At 35.2% G+C, this 19,662-nt stretch overlaps 1 protein-coding gene across 3 annotated transcripts in view; it reads left to right on the plus strand.

Annotated features, from left to right (window-relative positions):
* The first annotated feature begins 1,390 nt into the window (after positions 1 to 1,390).
* The window catches only part of ANO3 (anoctamin 3), a 314,333-nt gene continuing 296,061 nt past the window's right edge, over positions 1,391 to 19,662 (plus strand). For 2 of the 3 annotated variants that reach the window (XM_031942598.1, XM_031942600.1), the window contains exon 1: positions 1,391 to 1,718. In XM_031942598.1, coding sequence (XP_031798458.1) covers positions 1,673 to 1,718 — 46 coding nt within the window. In that variant the 5' untranslated portion in view covers positions 1,391 to 1,672. The remainder of the gene's footprint in view (positions 1,719 to 19,662) is intronic. The other variant, XM_031942597.1, reaches the window with a different exon arrangement.

Consider the following 19,662-nt stretch of genomic DNA (forward strand, 5'->3'; position numbering starts at 1 on the left):
AACATGATGGATCCAATTTAGAAATTACATATCCCTCCTGAATTTACTTGGGGCTCCATCTTTCTTCTCAGTTGGTCTCACTAACAAAACACAATTGTTTATCTCTGCTCTGAAGTGACACTATTATGATGGCAAAAGATGAAAAAAGAGTAGGAGCTTGACAACCACGGTATATTAGAAAGAATCTTGGGTTAGGACTGTAGGGAGTTGAGAGGTAGTAAAGATCTTAGAAGTCATATATTTAGTCCATCCTTTTGCCAATTTTATAGATAAGGAAACTTGTGGTATTTGACCTGTAGAAAGTCAAATATTTCAGTGGTAAATTAAGTGGACTGAACCACATAGTTAAACACTAAAGTCAAGTCTGACACTAATATTTGCAGCTTCTGAGTTATTCTTTCTCTCTCTCTCTCTCTCTCTCTCTCTCTCTCTGTCTCTGCTGTCTGTCTATCTCTCTGTCTCTTTCTGTCTCTGTGTGTCTTTCTGAATCTGTCTCTATCTCTGTCTCTCTTCTCTCTGGTTTTCTGTCAGTGTCTTTCTGTCTTTGTCTCTCTTTCTGTCTCTCCTCTCTGTCTCTGTCTCTCTGCCACTGTCTCTGTCTGTCTCTCTGTGTGTGTGTCTCTTCCTCTCTTTGTTTCTCTCTTTCTCATTCTCTCTCTCATTCTGTGTGTGTACGTGTGTATATATACTTGTATGTTGTTATTGCTATTAATGTGATTACTGTTTTAGTTCATCTGGTTCATTGAAGTTTTCAGTTTCCTTTATATTTAGTGTTACATGATATCCAGGTATGACTGCAATACCAATGAGGAACAGCAGTAGGAGCACTGGATTTGGGGTCAGAAGACAGATTCAAAACTCTTTGCTATCATTTGTTACCGAGAAATCATTGGTCAAACCACTTCTACTCTTTGTACCTCAGTTTCCCTATCTGTAAATTGAAGGTGTAGAGGTAGAAGGATATTGAATAACCCAAAGTCCCTTCCACCTTTCCATCTACAGAAGACCAGCTGTCTCAGAGGAAAGAATACTAGTTTCTTTCTCTAGAATCTGGGTTCAGCTTCTGGCTTTGTTATTTTCATCCAGTGTGATGTTAGTCGAGTCATTTCCCCTCCCCGGGGTCAAGTTTTTTTTAATCAATAAAATGAAGGGACTGAGCTCAATGGCATATTCTTTCGATCTCCAAAGGTATGCCCCCCCTACCAACCTGCAACCTTGGCTTTCTTGCAGAACTGAGCTAATTATAGCTGCACTCAGTGTGAGTCCTCCCAGGGTGAAGTAAATCAACTTTTAGGACTTTTTTTTTTTTTCAGGAGGTTTTCCATCCTGCTTGCCTGCCTTTATCTTATTTATAACCCCAGGCTGAGCACTACGCATGTTTCTCCTAGGATGTGAAAGCCTGAACCACGCACAGCATCCTTTCCGGGCTGTCTGTGTGTTACTGATGCTGGGGAATTTTCCCAAAGTATCCACTAAGGGGAGTCAGGACGCTGGACCTCCCGTTTTGGTTTCTATGACAACGGGGGAGAAGGAGAGCCTCTCCAGCAGAGCGCCTGCCGAAGCAGGTGTCGGGTTGCCCACAGCTCCAGAAGCTCCCTATCTTGAGGAGCTCCGGAGTGCTCTCTCTCCCTGCAGCACTGGCGTGAGTTCCCCAGAGCTCAACTGAACGAACATGGTTCACCACTCAGGGTCGATCCAATCCTTTAAGCAGCAGAAAGGTTAGTGAGAACCTCAGTCTCCACTTCTCTTCCTCTACCTCCCTCCCCCGGTTTGGTTTATTGGGTCCGCATGCCCTTGCAGTCTCACGGGAGAATCCCTTCAGAGCTCCCCACTTGACTCCCCGAAGCTGATACTATACTAAGCAACTCTGTATCTTTGAATTAAGGATCTCTTTTTTGCTTTGTCAATCAATAGCTAAGGGTGATTTCCTGAGAATCTCACTGTGCCTAAGGTTAAGAAAGAAATCCCCTGTCACAGCATCCTGATTTCCAAGTGCCATTTCGTCTGACTATGAATGCACTGCAGTAAACCACAAAGGATCTATGGCAGAGCTTGCCATGTCCAGTGGGTTCTGGAGATCTTATACCGGGGACCTGAGCGGTTCCAGCTTGCCATAAAAGGGAGCTTTAGCTAAGGATGTGGAAATCACTGTCGACACCTAATGATTTCTAACATTCGATCTTAGAAAGTATCTGTGAGCCAGTGTCTTAGAGCCAAGAACTCATCAGCTTTGTCGGAAAAGTTTATTCCGTCTGAGACCAAGGCTTGATCCTCCAGACAAGTCTGTTTTCCATAGTCTGAGCAGTAGCTCTTTTTTGTAAAGTGCATCTGAGAACTTCAGCCAAGTCTCCCTCAAGTTTTGCCTTCTGTTTTCTTTGCTATTCATGGCACAGAAATTGATCATCAGCCCCTGCAATGCTGAGGAAAAGAAACATGATTTCAAATGTCACTCAATCATTGCATTCTTTCCTGCAGCCATTTGATTTGCAAAACCGTTAAAGATCCTGCTTGAGTGGCTTTTAGATTTATTTTTCTCCCATTCCTGTCAAAGTCAGGTTACTCAAATGTCTTTATTATCCAATGCTCTTTTGTTAAAATAACTGTAGAGATAAGGGAGACTCTAGACATAAAATCACTTAGTTTCATGTGCATCAGTATCTTCATGAAATGGCAAAAATAAAGCCTCTTAGATTAAAAAAAAATAGTTCAGAGATAATTATATAATCTGTATTGTCTTAATTATATTCTTGGCATTTATTCATTTATCAGCATTTTACTTGGATTCTTTCTTTCATTTCTATGAATGGAGCTCACTGATGAAGGGATAGAGATCTCTTGGGCATCTACACGCAGGAAGTTCCTGCTCTCTGGGAGTTTCCAGAAACTTGGGATTTTTCAGATGTCTTGGCACTAGATATCACACACACACACACACACACACACACACACACACACACACACACAGCCATATGGCTATAACTATATTCGCACTTAGACAACCAACACTCTCAGTACATTTTGCATTCAATTTGTCTCAGGCTTATTTAACTTAAATAAAATACTTTTAGACTGAGATTTCACTTCATTTTTATGGCTAGTGTTAGGAGGGTGGAAATAATTTACTTGCTTTTTCCAGAGTACCAGATATATCCTATCTTTTCTGATCCACATTTATGATTCACCCGTATCTAAAGACAGACTGCCTTTAAATGGCCCCGGAAGAACTTTTTTTGTAGGGATATATGTAGTATTTTATTTTATTTTATTTTTTTAGTTTAAAGCAAATAATGGACAACTTTGAGTCAATCTGTTAGTGCTCAGAAGGAGTAATGAACAATTATGTAAATGCTGGCCTTCCTGAGTGTTTTCTATGATGGTATCTAAAAGACATGATTTTGGAGTGTTCTTTGACTCCCTGATATATAGCTTTTCTTTGTTTGTTTTGTTTAATGAAAGCAACAAAAGTAAAACCTGAAGGGAAATATAATTGGATTTTAACACTGAGGGTCCAGTGATTGCTGGTGCATAGCCCTGCCTAGAATGGGGAACATCAATATCAGATCATTTTGTTAGGAAGAATTGACCAGTTTATCAAAATGCTCCATCTTTCTCGATCTGTCTGAGGCTGATGATTCCATTTATGGAATGATGGGATGACACGTTTAGAATTGAATGGTCTCTCAGAGGCTGTCTAGTTCAACTCCCATATCTTGCATTTTGGAAACTGAGCAGGTGCAGGTGACTTGCCAAGATGTAATGGGCTGTCAAGTTAATTGGTAGCAGAATGGAGATTCGAAACTAGTTGCTCTTTCTCCAGGTATATTCTACTTAGTGTGCCACAATAAAGCTTAGGGGAGTAGAGAGGGCTTGAGATTGAGACATAAATGTTGTTTATAATACCTTTGAAAAATACAGTGAATTTGAAGTTAAATGACCCAGGTTCAAAACTCCCAACACAAATTTTGTTTCTAGATAAAAGAACAGAAACTCCTTGAAGGTGGGGTTGTTTTGCTTTTTTTAAGTGTTTAGTACTTAAGTTCTAAAGGTAAACACTTAATAAATCCTTGTGATTAAATGATTGACTTATACTCTACAGATCTCAGTTTCCTCATCTGCAGGATTAAGAGAATTGAACTAAATAGTCTCTAAGATCATTTCCTGCCCTAAATTTATGACCATCTAATCTTCTTAGTTAATTAGACAGGTTATTTAGTATTTCAGAGTCTGAATTTCCATGTAAACGAGGTTAGCCCAGTGGAGCCTGAAAGGTCACTTTGGCTAACTATGATATTTCTCAAAGAGTCTCTTATGGAAAATGTATTTTATTAACACTTTCCTTACAGATAAATGGTATCTCAGAAGGAACAAAGATGCCTTCCTAGATCATTTTTTGTTTGTTTGTTTTTGTGTGTGTGTGTTATTTTGTTTTATTCTTGCTAGGCAATTAGGGTTTAAGTGACTTATTAGGGGTCACACACCTAATAAGTATTGAGTATCTGAGCTCAGATTTGAATCTAGACCCTCCTGACTACAAGAGAGATGCTCTATCTACTGGACCACTTAGCTGTTCCCCTTAGATCACTTTCAACAAATGTATATTCTTTTTAATTTTGCTATGAGCCAGTTATTTTGCTGTATATTGTAGAAAGAATACAAATATTACATTGATATTATCCCTTCCTTCAAGGAGTTTCTCAAGGAAGACAACATATTTAAGTTGAAAGGAAACTGTCCTTAGAAAACTCGATTTTCTTTCTTTCTTTCCTTCTTTCTTTCCTTCTTTCCTTCTTTCTTTCTTTTTCTTCCTTCCTTCCTTCCTTCCTTCCTTCCTTTCTTTTTCTTCCTTCCTTCCTTTCTTTCTTTCTTTCTTTCTTTCTTTCTTTCTTTCTTTCTTTCTTTCTTTCTTTCTTTCTTTCTTTCCTTCTTTCTTTCTTTCTTTCTTTCTTTCCTTCTTTCTTTCTTTTTCTTTCTTTCTTTCTTTCTCTTTCTTTCTTTCTTTCTTTCTTTCTTTCTTTCTTTCTTTCTTTCTTTCTTTCTTTCTTTCTTTCTTTCTTTCTTTCTTTCTTTCTTTCTTTCTTTCTTTTTAAGGAGTCATTTGGATAACTTTAGGGACTCTTTCTAGGATTCAATTTGTTGCCATGGGAGACTCCCCCCCTCTTTTTCTGGCAATTTTCAATTTATATTCAACAAACTTCCATATTAAAATTCATAAAAATAAGCTAATCAGTTATACAAGAAGAGACCGACAAAATATTGTTTTAGAAAAGGATTTTATAACTCATTTTTAAGAATATGACAAATCAAATAAGATTAATAGTGAAGCAATCACGGCTCTGGAATATTGTCCTAATAGGTTGAAATCAACATACATATGAAGAGAAGCAAATGAAAACAAGAAATGCATATTCTTTTCTAATTTTCATAAAATAGATAAAATTTTACCACATTGCTCCTAGAAAAGTCCTGCTTAATTTCCCACAGGCCAAAATTGTACTTCTTTTATTTTCAGACAACATAGTAGAATTAAATTGTCACAAAAATAAATATTGTAAAACAACATTAAAACTTAAAAACAATAAATTATGGAAGTTTTTTTCTCCCCAAGAAGATGGAAATATATCAGAATTTTCCAAAAACAATACTGAATTGAGTCAGAAAAGCCTGATTTCAAATTCTACCTTAGACATATACCAAACTATGTGATAATGGACAAGTTATTTGACCTCATTTAACCTTGTTTCCTTATCTATTAAAAAGGGAAGTAACAATAGTATCAGCCATTTTTAATTTTACATTTAAATTTTTAAAATTTAATTTCATGTTTCCATTCTAAGAACCACTGAGACATGCCACAAAATGCCCTAAATGTCTAAAACTGCCTGTCTTCTATAAGGTGCATATATACCATTTTTTATCTTAGATATAAAACAAGATAAAGTACATGAATTCTTCATGTATTGGCCCCCAAAATGCTTCCAGAAATATTATATAATGTTCATTAATAGATAATAAATTTAGGGAGGAAAGAGGGAAAGAGAACAGTATGGATGGAAACAGAGGGGGAATTAGCCCCACAGAGGATGATTTTTGTCCTTTATTTACTTATTTTAACTCAGATAATTCATGCTAGCCTTAGCTTCCTAAATCCCTGTTGGAATACATTAAGGATAGAGTAGTTGAAATAGCTAGAAATGTCTCCCATACCCTTTACTAAGGCAAATCTCTTGAAAAGAATAAAAATCTAAGTTTATTAGGGATTCCCTTTTCACTTGTCTCTGATCATTTCCTTTTCCTCAGATCAAGCTGTCACCTGTTTCTCTCCAGGGACAATATTTCTAGAACAACCCAAGTTTAAATTTTAATTCCCTTCTAGTACAGCACACTGTATGATCATTTTTGTTTCTCTTATAATCAAAATTTGTGACTTAATAATTAATTTTACAGTCTCCTTAGAAGTTGTGATATTGTTTTCCTCAGTTATACAATTAGGACAAGAAATTATTTAATCTGATCTCATCTCTATATCATGGTTTAGAAAACTGAGATCCAAAGAAATAAAAACTGTTTTGCTTTTTGTTTTTTTTGTTTGTTTTTTTCCAAGATCACATTAGTCCTAAGTAGCATAGTAAAGGTTAGAACCAGGTCTTCTGCCTGTAAATCTAATATTCCTTCCACTTTACCAGCCGATCTTAAGCCTGGTTCCTAAATCTCTGTGACCACAACTCTAATTCACCAATCCAACCCAGGCAAACTCCCTAAAATGTAGCAAATGCATTATCATCTCTTTAAATTTCACTGCAGCAAAATAACACATGAAAGATGAGAAATGATGAGAGATGAGAAATCCTCTAATTCTGTTACTTGTTGCTGCAAAAATGATCCCCAAATGAACTCAGTGTAATTGCAATTCTTAGAAATCACATGTTTTCTAAAACCTTGCTATCTGTAAACTGGTGGGGGTTGGGGAGCAGAGGGAAGAACCTATGAATTATCGAGGAAATAATGCTAATTTTTGATTATTCTCATTAAATTTAAGTTTGGCGAAATGGCTTTTGAATTCAATTACTCAGAAACAAAGCAAAGTCATGTTTGGATGTTTGTGCATTCCTTTGAATCTTGTTCCATCAGATACACATGTGTACACACACACACACACACACACACACACACAGATACCAGCTGCAATATCGAAATGAACATTTCAAATGTTCATGGTTTCCTTTTCTGATTCCTGAAGGCTCCTCTGATGAAACTAATGATCTCCTCTCAGAATATTTTTAAATGCATGACAGAGAAATGCAAAGGATTACAAAGGAAACCAGTTATATTGATGGGAATTTCTCAAAATATTAAAAACAACAGCAGCAATAAGTTTGCAGATCCCAGCGTAAGAACCACTCATAAACTACCAACTCACAAATGTATACTAATTTCCTCTGATCTTGCCAACCAAATGTAACTCACAGCTGCCCTTACTCTACTGCATTACCTTTAGCAGCAAAGAATGTTCATATAAAGACCTAGAGAATAGTCAGTCAATAAACATTTATTAAGCACCAGTTATGTGCAGGTGGAGATTCAAAAAGAATAGCATAATGTCCACTTGGATCTTTTTAGCCCTTGACATTATAACATCATAAGCTCTTTAGGAGAGAGTACCAGTCCTGAAGTAAGGAAGTCCTATTCCTTTTCCTGAGATCAATAGACACTTATTCACTGTGAGTCCATAAGCAATCAATTAACAATGTTTGCCTTAGTTTACTCCTCTGTAAAATGAGCTGGAGAAGGAAATAGTAAAATACTCTTTGCCAAGGAAACCTCAAATGAAATCACAAAGAGTGGGATACAACTGAATGACTGAACAACAACAAAAATTCTTTATGAATAATATACACTGCATTTTCCAAGTTTGTGGGATAATAGAAGCAATACTAGATTGGGACACAGAGGATCTGGAATGAGATCTTGGCTTATACGTATTTTTCATTGTTGCTGTTTCTTTTTGTTTGTTACTGTTTATGATTCTATTTCTTTATCTTTTCTTTCTTTTTTTAAGTTTGTAATTTTCTCTCCTTTTTTCCATTTCAAAAAAGTTATTAGGTGTCTGCTATGTCCCAAGAACTGTGACTGGTTTGGGGAATATAAAGACAAAACAAAGAAATGACAAAGAAACTTTAGCATTAGAAGAATCAGATATAATCAGGAGACTAAGAAAGGTTTCCTATAGCAAAACTTTTTAAACTGTGATTTGCCGTCTCACATGGGTCATGTAACTGAATGTGGAGGTTGTAAAGTTATGGCATATTTTTTATAAATTTATGATTTGTATATTTATTTTCTATAATCGGTATCATATAAAAATTTCTCTGTAAAAAAGATGTTATGAGTAGAAAAAGTTTAAGAAACTCTGTTCAGGAGGTGACATTTAGGTGAAGTTTGAAGGGAGCTAAGGAATTCCAAGGAGAAAGAATATCCCAGATTTGGTAGAAATTCTCACAGACACAGAAATGAAACAAGATAGCTGTTAATGAGGAACAAGAATCAGCTAAATTGGCTGGAAGTTAGAATGCAAAACAGTGTAAAGAGAAATTAATTTAAAAGGGGAGATGGAACTATCTATAAATGGCAGGTAGACAAGTATATATCTTATGCTAGAGACAAAAAGGAGTATTTGATTGAGAAGGTGACATTAGTCATCAGGAATAAGGCTTTGACTTTAAAATAACTGAGATGCAAATGATGGGATTCTAAACTAAAATAGTAGCCTCAAGAAAAGAGAGAGATGTATGGATAGGAGAGGCAATATTTTTGTTATTCTCAATAGGTTCTCCTTTGCCATCCATCTCTTCCAAGAAAGAAAACAGTTAAGCAAAAACAATTGACAGAAAAATCAAATCTGAGAATACATGCAAACTTCCACATTTTACATCACCACCTATTTCCAGGAGAAGTATTTCATGTTACATCCTTTTGTCTCTAGAACCATTAAGATCATTACAAACAGCTCGCATTTACAGAATAATCTTGTTCTTTGAGTGGTTGGGTGATACAATGGTTAGAGTCCCAGACCCAATATCATCCTGAATTCAAATCTTGCCTCAGGCACTTACAAATCACAGTTTGCCCAGGTCCCCCAGCCGTAAAATGAACTGGAGAAGGGAATGGGAAACCATTGCAGTATCTTTTTCAATAAAATCCCAAATGGGGTTATGAAGAGTCAGACATGACTAAAAAGACTGAACAAAATAGAAGTCATCTTCTTCTTTTGATTTGCCTTCTTTATTTTGCATCAGCACATACAAATCCTGTGTCTTTCTATGTATGTCATAACAGACAGCTGGTGATACAAGTAAAGTACTGGGACTGGAGTCAGGAAGACCTGAGTTCAAATCTCACCTCGTACACTCGCTAGTGGTGTGATTCAGGGGAAGTCACTTAATCTGTCTCCTCATAAATAAAATGAGGATAATAATATCTACCTCACAGAGTTTTCAACTAAGATAATACTTTAAAAGTACTTAATATAGTGCCTGGCATACAATAGGTATTTCTTTTCTTTCCCTTCTCATAATCATCATTTTGAGGTATAATATTAGGACATGTATGACTATATCACAATTTGTTCAGTCATCCCTCATGGCAAAATCTATCTTTCTAGTTTTTCCTCCTACAAAGGTTATTATTATGATTATTATAGTATATTTGGTATCTTCATTTCTATCACTGACCTCCTTGAGGCATATATTCAGTTATGAATAGAAAAGAGAGGATAGAATCCCTACTCATTAATAACTAGTTTTTACAACTGGGGAGCAGTTTTATTGAAAGTATTTTTTATTATTTTCTTATACTATACTTATACAATATTTATATTATATAAACTCCAAATGGACACAGAACCTGTATAGAGGTGACATATTATAAATAAAAAGGAAAAAAGAAGGAAATATCTTAGATCTACAATCATGGGGAGAAGGTTTAAAAGAGATAAAAATAGACTATTTGATTACAAAATATTTTGTTTGAGTTTTAAGATGAAAATAAAAGTATTTATGAGAACGACTATTAATTAGGGAAAAAATTTTGCATCAAATATCTTTTCTGAAAACCTGACTCTGTAAGACCAAGAACAATTTTCCCAAGAATGAAGCAGTCAAAGGATATGAACAAAACTTTCATGAAGGATATTTATTAAACTATGGAGAGGCTGAATTGAAAGAGAAAAGTAACATGGAATAATAGAGAGTAATACAGGTGATGTCACATAAATAAAAAGAGGAAAATAGAAGGAAATATCTTTAAGATCTATGATCATGGGTAGAATAAGAGATAAAAATAGAATTATTTGATTACAAAATATTTCTTTAGAGTTTTAAAATGAAAATAAATGTATTAATGAGAAGAAAAGCTATCAGTTAGGAAAAAAAAATCTTTGCAACAAATATCTTTTGTGAAAATCTGACTAATTTTTGTAAGACTAAGAACACTTTCCCCAAGAATGAAGTAGTCAAAGGATATGAACAAAACTCTCATGAAGGATATTTACTGAGCTATGGAGAGGCTGAATTGAGAGAGAAAAGTAATGTGGAACAATGGAAAGTATTGACCATGAGAACCAGAGAGTTTAGGATCACATCTCATCTATGCTACCTACAATGATGCTGGTTGAGTCACTATACAGAATTGATACTTTATGTAACAGTGTTGTTTTATATATATAAAACAATAAATATATGTATATGGTTTTATATATATAATTACTGTTATATAGTTATATCTATATATACATATGTGTGTGTATGTGTATAAAAAACACTCCAGTCATTTCATTCATGTCTGATTCTCCATGAATTCATTAAGGTTTTTTTGACAAAGATACTAGAATGGTTTGTCATTTTCTTCTCCAGCTCATTTTACGATAAGGAAACTGAGGCAAACAGAGTGAAGTGACTTGCTTTGGGTCACATTGCTAGTCATTTGCATTGCTAGTCTGAGGTCAGATTTGTTCTTAGGAAGATGTCTTCCTCACTCCAGGCCCAGCCCTCTAAATATTGCACCATCTAGTTGCCCAACATCTATAGGCCTTAGTTTTGTCAAATGGAAAATGAAGGGAGTAGAAGGGGTGGGGAAGTGGACTGGATAACCATCCATCTATAAATAGAACCCAATGGCATGATTTCTCTGAGGAGAACTATGATCTTGGGATGTTCCATAATTCATTCCGGCAAATGTTTGTGTTTCTCTAGCCATAGCAGAATACGTGGCTAAAAATACTGACATTACAAAAGATCCTTAGAAGAAGCTGAGATCTGACAGGCCCATGAGATAACAATGCTAAGCAATTATAAGTAATCTTTACTTCCTCTGACCTTCCCAGAAACATTAATCTCATTCATTGTCAGCAGAAAGGTAGCCACACTAGAATCAATAGATTCTTGAAGCGGTATTTGAAAATCCTATGTTCATGCATTGCAGCAGAGGAATAATCTGCTTCTGCTCATGTAAAGTATTCTTCTCAAGGAATCACTGACATGGCTCATGGAGAAAAAGAAAATTCATTTTTAATGTTTTCCTGTATTACGAGGCATAGCCAGAAGCAACAGAAACATCTCCTTCTTCCCTCTAAACAAAAAGAATTCTCCTTTAGTCACAGTCATTCAAGGAATTAGACCTATTTCTTTTACCTCAAGATGGAAAGAACTGCACCTAGTTTTGCTGCCTCACTGCTTTGATCTCAAAATGAAGGGCCTCACTACCTCAGCCTTAATCATGCCAGACTGTAGTTGTTGCTCAAAGCTACTGTGGGCACAAACCCATCTGCTGAACACAGTAAACGGTGTTAACCTAACAGGAAGCTCAAAACTGAGGGCATTCGCCAACCCAAATAATTGCTATGCAATAATAAACACAAAACATATTTTTATATAGTGTATATACATCTGTTTATGTTATATGTATATATTTTATTATTTATTATATGATATATATGCATGCAACATGCAATGCATATATATACATATTTGTATATATACACACATATATATTATATATACACATATGCATGTATATATGTATATATATACAGACATACACATATATATATTTGTATGTTTTGTGCCAATTCTCCAGAGGCTGATGATATAGCATTCAGGACATAATAGCATTTCTGTGAATATTTGATAAATGTTTGTTGAATTGAATTCAGTTGCATAGGGGATTCTTTAGCAAAAGATTCTCCTAAATCACAACAGGAAAAGTTGTGACTTATCTCTAAAATCGTATCATGGTTAAGGAAGGAGATGGAAGGAAAAATGGGGAAGTGGGAAAAGAAATAGAACATCCATTGCTTAGATTCCTCCACAAAGCCATTGGGATCTTAAATGATTATGTAGTGGTATTCTAAGAAAACCTCCATTCCTTGCTCATTTGCTCCTCTGTTGCTCCATCCTGCTGCAGAGCTGACTATGGGTTCTTGAAAGCAAAACTAGCAGAGTTCAAGGTCTTTAGGGTCTTTCTAAGCTAAAAGTCACCAACATAGGTATAGGTCACAGATTCTCTTTGTTGCCTAAGTCCTATATGACCTCAACCAGCCCCTGTTCATCTGTTTATTTTTTTAAAAAATCTCATTATTAAATTCTTTTGCATATGAATTTAGCATAACCTTAAACTTTCAAATGTCTATTTGTGATAAAATGAAAGGTTCCTTTCTTGTACTTGTAGAATACCAAAAATTTCAAAATATGGAAAATGTATAAAAAACTTGATTGAAAAAGTATACTCTTCCTTCCTTTGTTTCTTCCTTTCTTTTTTTCTTTCTTCCTTCTTTGCTTCCTTGCTTTCTAACTTTTTCATTTTCCACTTTTTTCTTCCTTTTCTTCTCTTCAATTTAGCTTATTTTAATATAAGACTCAGTGTTTAGGTACTTATAATTACTGGCAAAGCTTTATTTTCCAACTATTTCTATTAATTTGATCTTTGAACAGAAATTCTCAAATTATTGCTAAGATTTCTCTTCTTAAATGGATTTGAGGGACAGCATGAAGACATGTTTATATTTACATTTTATTATGTGTTTTCAAATTTTCAGTCAAAAATTTCCAGTATGGCATTTCTTTTCCTGTCACTACTCTCATTCTTCCTCTTTTCCTACTCTAATTGTTTTCATCAGTTCTCTTTATGAACTTGAAAGTGACTAAGACTTTTAAGTACCATCTCCTCTGTCTATAGTTACAAGACTTTAAATAATTCAAGTCAGGAAAAAGGAAACAATGGATTTCAGTTGCTGTCTGCTTATCTTGGAAGTTAAACTGTTCCATGATGCTTTTTCTGAAGGATAGTTTTTGCATGAGCTGCTGGAATCATGAAATAGTTTCATTCTCAGGCAACTTGATTGCTTAAGATTCTGGAAATATTGTAAATGGAAAATATCATCTGAGAAATTATACAAATATCAGATATAAGTGGTCTAAGAACAAGTCACTATCATACTATGTTTTTATGTTTAATATTCAGTTGTCTATTATTGTTGATGGATAAAATTACTTTTTGTTATTACGTTAGAGTTTTAGAGTATATATTCAAAAATTATCAATCCACAATAAATTGGGATGAGTTTTTAGAGGACCTCTCCTTTTTCTAATCCTTTTAAGAATTCTAATTAGTAATAAGAAATTATAAAATCAAGCCAACAGAAATATATGCACAAATGGGATCAATGGTATGATATGGGGTAATTTTTTTTTATAAATCAAAATGTTACATTTAAATTTTTACCATGGAAAATATTTTCTGAATAGTGGAAGCTATTTTAGGCCTTGGAAATTCAGAATGACAAACTTCCAGTTGTCCCATATATGAGTAGGTGATATGAATAGTGCTGAACAGCTTGCAGTTTTCAATCTTAAATCTTTCCAAAAGTTAGAAAGGATCCAGTTTAGAGGCATTTGGGCTCATTTGGACTAAGTGACTGATTAAAGCCTGGGTATTCTATCAATTTTGGAGAGGAACTAGGTGGTACAGTTGGTAGAGTGCTGGTCCTGGAGTCAGAAAATGAATCTTCCTAAATTCAAAACTGGCCTCAAACACGTATTAACTCTTTGACCCTGGACAAGTTACTTAATCCTGTTTGCCTCAGTTTCCTCACCTGTAAGATGAGCTGGAGAAGGAAATGGCAAACCACTCCCATGTCTTTGCTAAGAAAATCCCAAATGGGGTCCTAAAGATTGGAACAATAATTCTGGATTCTCTCAGATGGTTTGAAATAGTAAGAACTTTTGATAGCATTTACCAGTCTGCCTCCTGCTTCATGGGAACATTGAAGGTTAGATTAGATCTAGCCATTTAAGGGATCACCACTGCTAATTTACTCAAAGTAGGAGCAGTCTCCAAAAAAGATTTAAAAAGTCATCCCATAAGCCATTTATAAGTAATTGAAAAATAATCTCAAAAATTCTAAAGTGAGTATCATTCACAACCCCCTGAAGTCATTTGGGACTCAAGTTCTTCTAAACTCTTGACTCACATATAAAAGTTGAGACAGTCACTTGACAGGACTTCATGGAAATGACTCACTATGATAAGTATTAGGGATGAAAAAAATTAAAATAAAAAAACATGGCTCTGCTCTGAAGATGCTCATAATTCATGTGAGAAAGCCAACAACTATACATATAAGCTATGTAGAGAATAGATGGAAAGTAATGTTCCAGAAGAAGCAATAGGGTGAGAGGGAGAGAGAAGAGGACTGACTAGTTTCTCTGCAATTAGAATGTACTTTGGGATGGCTTTCCTAGGGTGCTGATAACATCAGTAAAGGACTAGCGATGGCCTGCATCTCCTTAATTTCTCCATACCACTTTCTGCCTCTTCTCCTCCTGTAACTTCTCCATAATATCTTTCAGTACTCCTTGCTTTCAGAAACAAAGGGAAAAGGGGAGAAAGAAGAAAGGGAGGAAAGAAGGAAAGACAAGGGAAGGAAAAGATCCACTTATTTAAAATTTCCCAGCAAACACCAAGGATTGTGCCTTCAACTCTTTTCTTAGGGGGAAAAAATTTTGAGAAGAGGTTCCCTCACCTTGTCCCCATTCATTTCTACTCCACTTGCCTCTCAACCCCAAATAAGGAGATTCCCAAGGTTCATGAATCGTGTAATGGGCTGAGGCTTGAAATGATGCACTGAGGTCCCAAGCATGTGAGGCTAAATAGTAATTGGACCATACTCTATTTAATATGTATGCTTGGAGAAAGAATGGACCCCGTCCACTCTTTGTGCAAGTGCTGATGTGTTGTATAGAAAATGATGATTTTGGTGGGTGGAGGCAGAGGGGCAGGAAGAGAAGCTGGGAGAGACTGCTGGCTGGCTTCTTGACACAGCTGCTGACATTGCTAATCTCCCCTTACCTCCGATCCTTCTTCACCTCTACTGAGAATAAAGATTGAAGATTTTCCCTTAACCTGAATTCCTGACTCACACTGATTTTAAAATACGGGGTCATCACAAGGTAGAAATGAACCTGCCTCATGATTGATTGAATTGAGACAAGGGAAGCCTTTCCTGCCATTCCCACCAACACACACTGCTAATGCCTTCCCACCGAGATCATCTCCCATTTACTTTTCATATATCATAGATAGAGAGATAGAGATAATGTAAATATCTCTCTCTACACACACACACACACACACACACACACACACACACACACACACAGAGTCACACAGAATTGTTAAGTTTTGTCTTCTCCATTATTTTTGTTTTGTTTTCTTTCTTTTGCTATTCTTATTGCTGTTTATCTTTCTTTGCATCCCCTATACTTAGCACAGTACCTGGCACTTGGTCACTGCTTAATCACTGCTTAATGATTAATTGTTTACAATAGTTTTATTGTCTATGCCTTTCCAATATAAATATTACAGCCAATGTTTACATAATGCTTTCAAGTGTGCAAAGCTGTGGACATATTTCTCCTTTGATCCTTAAAGCAATCCTATGTCTTCATTTTTACAGGTGAAGGAACTGAGGCACAAAAAAGTTAGATCATTTGCCTAGGGTTTACCACAAACAAGTGTTGAAATGGTTGCAAACTTTAGTCTATCCCAATTCTAAATTTCAATCTCTATTCTCTTATGTGTGGAATAGGCTTTTCAGAGGCTGATTAGGTTATTGAACCACCATTTAAAGCCTTGTTTCCATGGAGGAAAGAAGAAATATCTCCTGACCTCACTTGAAAATGAACTGTTACAATTAATGTTCTTCAGGAGTTAGAAACTGCTTATAATTGGTATTTGGGGGGTTTTACGGTATTGATTTTTGCTGACCTATTCTTTTGGTCATTACTGGGGCACCAAGAGAACGACTCAGTATTTTTTGCCTCTTAAGCACATTGATGGATTCTAAAGTTAATGAAAAATATTTATTGATTATTATCAGATATTATAATTATTATATCAGAAAAGATAACTGGCTTTGATTCAGAAGATTTAGAAGAGATATGTCATTTTCTTCCTCAGTTTTAATTTTATATTTAAAAACCTAAAACAAATGACTTATTTTCAAGATTGGTCTTTGAGCCTTTTTGAAACAGCACAATCAGGTTTTTAGCTTCATCATTCAATCTTAATTACACTCCACAAAGTTTCCAGTCACCTTTTAATGGCCAAAGCTAATGATCTTTTCTCAATCCTCATATTCCTTAACCTCTGTATAGCATGTGACATCAATGAATCGCAATGCTACATGTCAGATTCTATGTCTAATATATCAAATGCTATATCAAACATACCTCTTCTCAAGGTTTTCCTGACCCTCACCTCTATTGGTTTTTTTCCTACCTGCCTGATTGCTCCTTCTCAGTTTACTTTTTCTGGAGTGTCATCTATAACATGCCTGCTAAACCTCCTCCAGCGCTCTGTCCAAGGTTTTATTCTCTTTTATCATGATACTATCCTACTGGGTAATTGCATCAACTCCCCTGGATGGGTTCAATTATCTCTGTGTAAATGATTCCCAGATCTATATATCAAATTCACTTGGAGTTTCTTGAATAGGATAGTCCATCTTTGTCCTGGCTATCCTCCATATCTTTACATCCATCTACCTTTAGAATTTTTTTTTTCAGTACTAGCCTCCAATATTACCTCATCCAAGAAGCCTTTTCCAGTACTCTTCCCACCTACTATATCCTTCCCTATTCTCTATTCATTATGCATCTTGTATATATCCATTTCTTTATATGATCTGCCCTACTTGAATATAAGCTTTTTCAGAACCAGAGAACATTGTACATAGAAGGAACAAGATTAAGTGATGATCAACTATGATAGACTTAGCCCTTCTCAGAAGTTCAATGATGCAGTCCTTCTCAACAGTTCAATTCTAATATACTTGGGATAGAAAGTGCCATCTGCATCTAAAGAGAGAATTATGGATACTGAATGCTGAATGAAGCATGCTATTTTCATCATTTTTTTTGTTTCTTTTGATTATACATGTGTAATCTATATCAGATTACTTGCTTCCTTGGGGAGAGAGGAGATAAGGGAAGGAGAGAAAAAGTTGGAATTCAAAATCTTATAGAATGAATATTTAAAAATAGCTTTACATGTAATTCAAAAAATAAAATATTTTTGAATTTTTTTTAAAGAATATGAGTTTTTTCAGTAAAGGATTATTTTTTGCTTTTTTGTATAATTATGTATACAAATATACAAAGTAAAAATACTTTGTATACTTAAATATAATGCCTGGTACATAGTAAGCAAATAAAACTTATGAGTTGATTCATTGAGTAATAAAAGATTCAGGCAAAAATGTTCTGATTTAGATATCCATCCTTCATCTTGTAGAACATTAAAAATTGATTCACTTGGGTTAGAGGTTTACCCACTCTCGGAAGAAAATATTAAATGATCACAGTAATTTTTTAACTTCCTGTTCTTTGTCAGTTTTTGTAGTAATATTTCCTAATGTATCTTAGAAAATTGTGTTCAATGGAGCCCATTGTGTTTTGTGAAAAATCAAAGAAATATAAGATCGTCAAATAAAAAAACTAGTCCATCTATTCACATATCTCTTTACTTATTAAATCACACATTTATCCATTTACCCATCTATCCAACTTTTCAATCATGCATCCAGTCAACCACATACTCACCTACCCATCCTTTAGTCCTTCTAGCCACTTACTCATCTACATATTCATTCATTTAACCTATTATCCTTTCCAGCAAACCTTTTCTTATGCATCCATCTATTTTTACCCACTGATGTGGTCAACATTTGTTCTCTAAACTCAGCATTTTAAGAAATATAGAGAATGGCACTGCCTTTGCCTTCAAAAGGCATACAGCTGAGAGTTTTAAGGCTGTGTTAGAAGAAATATGCCTAGAAGAAATAAGGTAGAGATCAAAATTGTATATATTAATAATGAATATATGAGATAGCACTATGGAAGGTGGGGATGCAACTTATTTGCAATCTAATATTAATGAATTATAGCAATGTATTCTAATAGATAGAGTATTTGGGCTTGAAATCAAAAAGGCCAGTCTTCAAATCCTACTGTCGACACTTACTCTTTCTGTGACAAAGAAAAGTAATTTGTTCTCCATGTGCCTCTAGAAAAATCCCTAGACTCTAATTCCTAAATCACAGATGGGTTGAGACCAACCCATCTTTTTTTATTTTTATTTGGTAAAAATAGTGAATGTACTTGAAGTTTTCCATTCTAGCAAAATATGTATCTTCAGTGTTTTTGCTTTCAGTGAAAGTATAGCACTTTATAGCAAAATGTTGATGATCATCAAGTTGTCCTGGTGATGATCCACATTTAAGATGTTATATTTCCCACACCTGTCCCTTTGTCCTTTCTGTGTGCCATGACCACAAGTGCACTCCATCCACAACTCTTCCTTTGAGATTCTCAATTTCTTTCAAGTTTCAGGCTAAGGACTGTCTGACTCTTTCTGACTTCATTTGGGGTTTTTTGGACAGAGACATGGAGTGATTTGTCATTTCTTTCTCCAGCTCACTTTCCAGATAAAGAAATGAAAACAAACAGAGGTAAATGATTTGCTCAGATTAACACAGCTAGTAAGTGTCTGAGGCCAGACTTGAATTCAGGAAGGTGAGTCTGATTATGCTCAGCACTCTCTGTTGTCCACTGCAGTGCCATCTAGTTGCCCAAATATGGAACATTACAGAGAAAATCCAAATTACTCAAAGTAATTTGAGTGGGGAATACTAACAGTGGACCAATTTTTCATTTCCCACATCTTGCACTCCTTGCTTGACTACCCCACACCCCAAGGAAACCTTTTCATCAGAAAATTCATCATTCTTTAAGAATACATCAGCTTTGGGTATTCACAGTTCATTAGTACTCTCTACTTTTCTTTTTAGGTTTATTGTTTGTTTATTTTTTGATTAGTTAGAAGACTGGAAAATAAAGAACTCCTCCCAAAACTTCCATTTAGACCCAAATAATTTACTTATTTTTTCCCCTCTAGTTAGCCAAGGTGCAATTACTTCAAAATAAAGATATTTAAACTTCAGGAATGTCCACCACTACAAATCCTCCAATGTGCACACTTTCAGTGGGGGTTGTAAGTATGTACAGGAATCGTACACCAGAGTCCCAGAAATAACAAATAATATATTAAAAG

The sequence above is a fragment of the Sarcophilus harrisii genome, chromosome 6 (assembly GCF_902635505.1).
Source record: "Sarcophilus harrisii chromosome 6, mSarHar1.11, whole genome shotgun sequence".
NCBI lineage: Eukaryota > Metazoa > Chordata > Mammalia > Dasyuromorphia > Dasyuridae > Sarcophilus > Sarcophilus harrisii.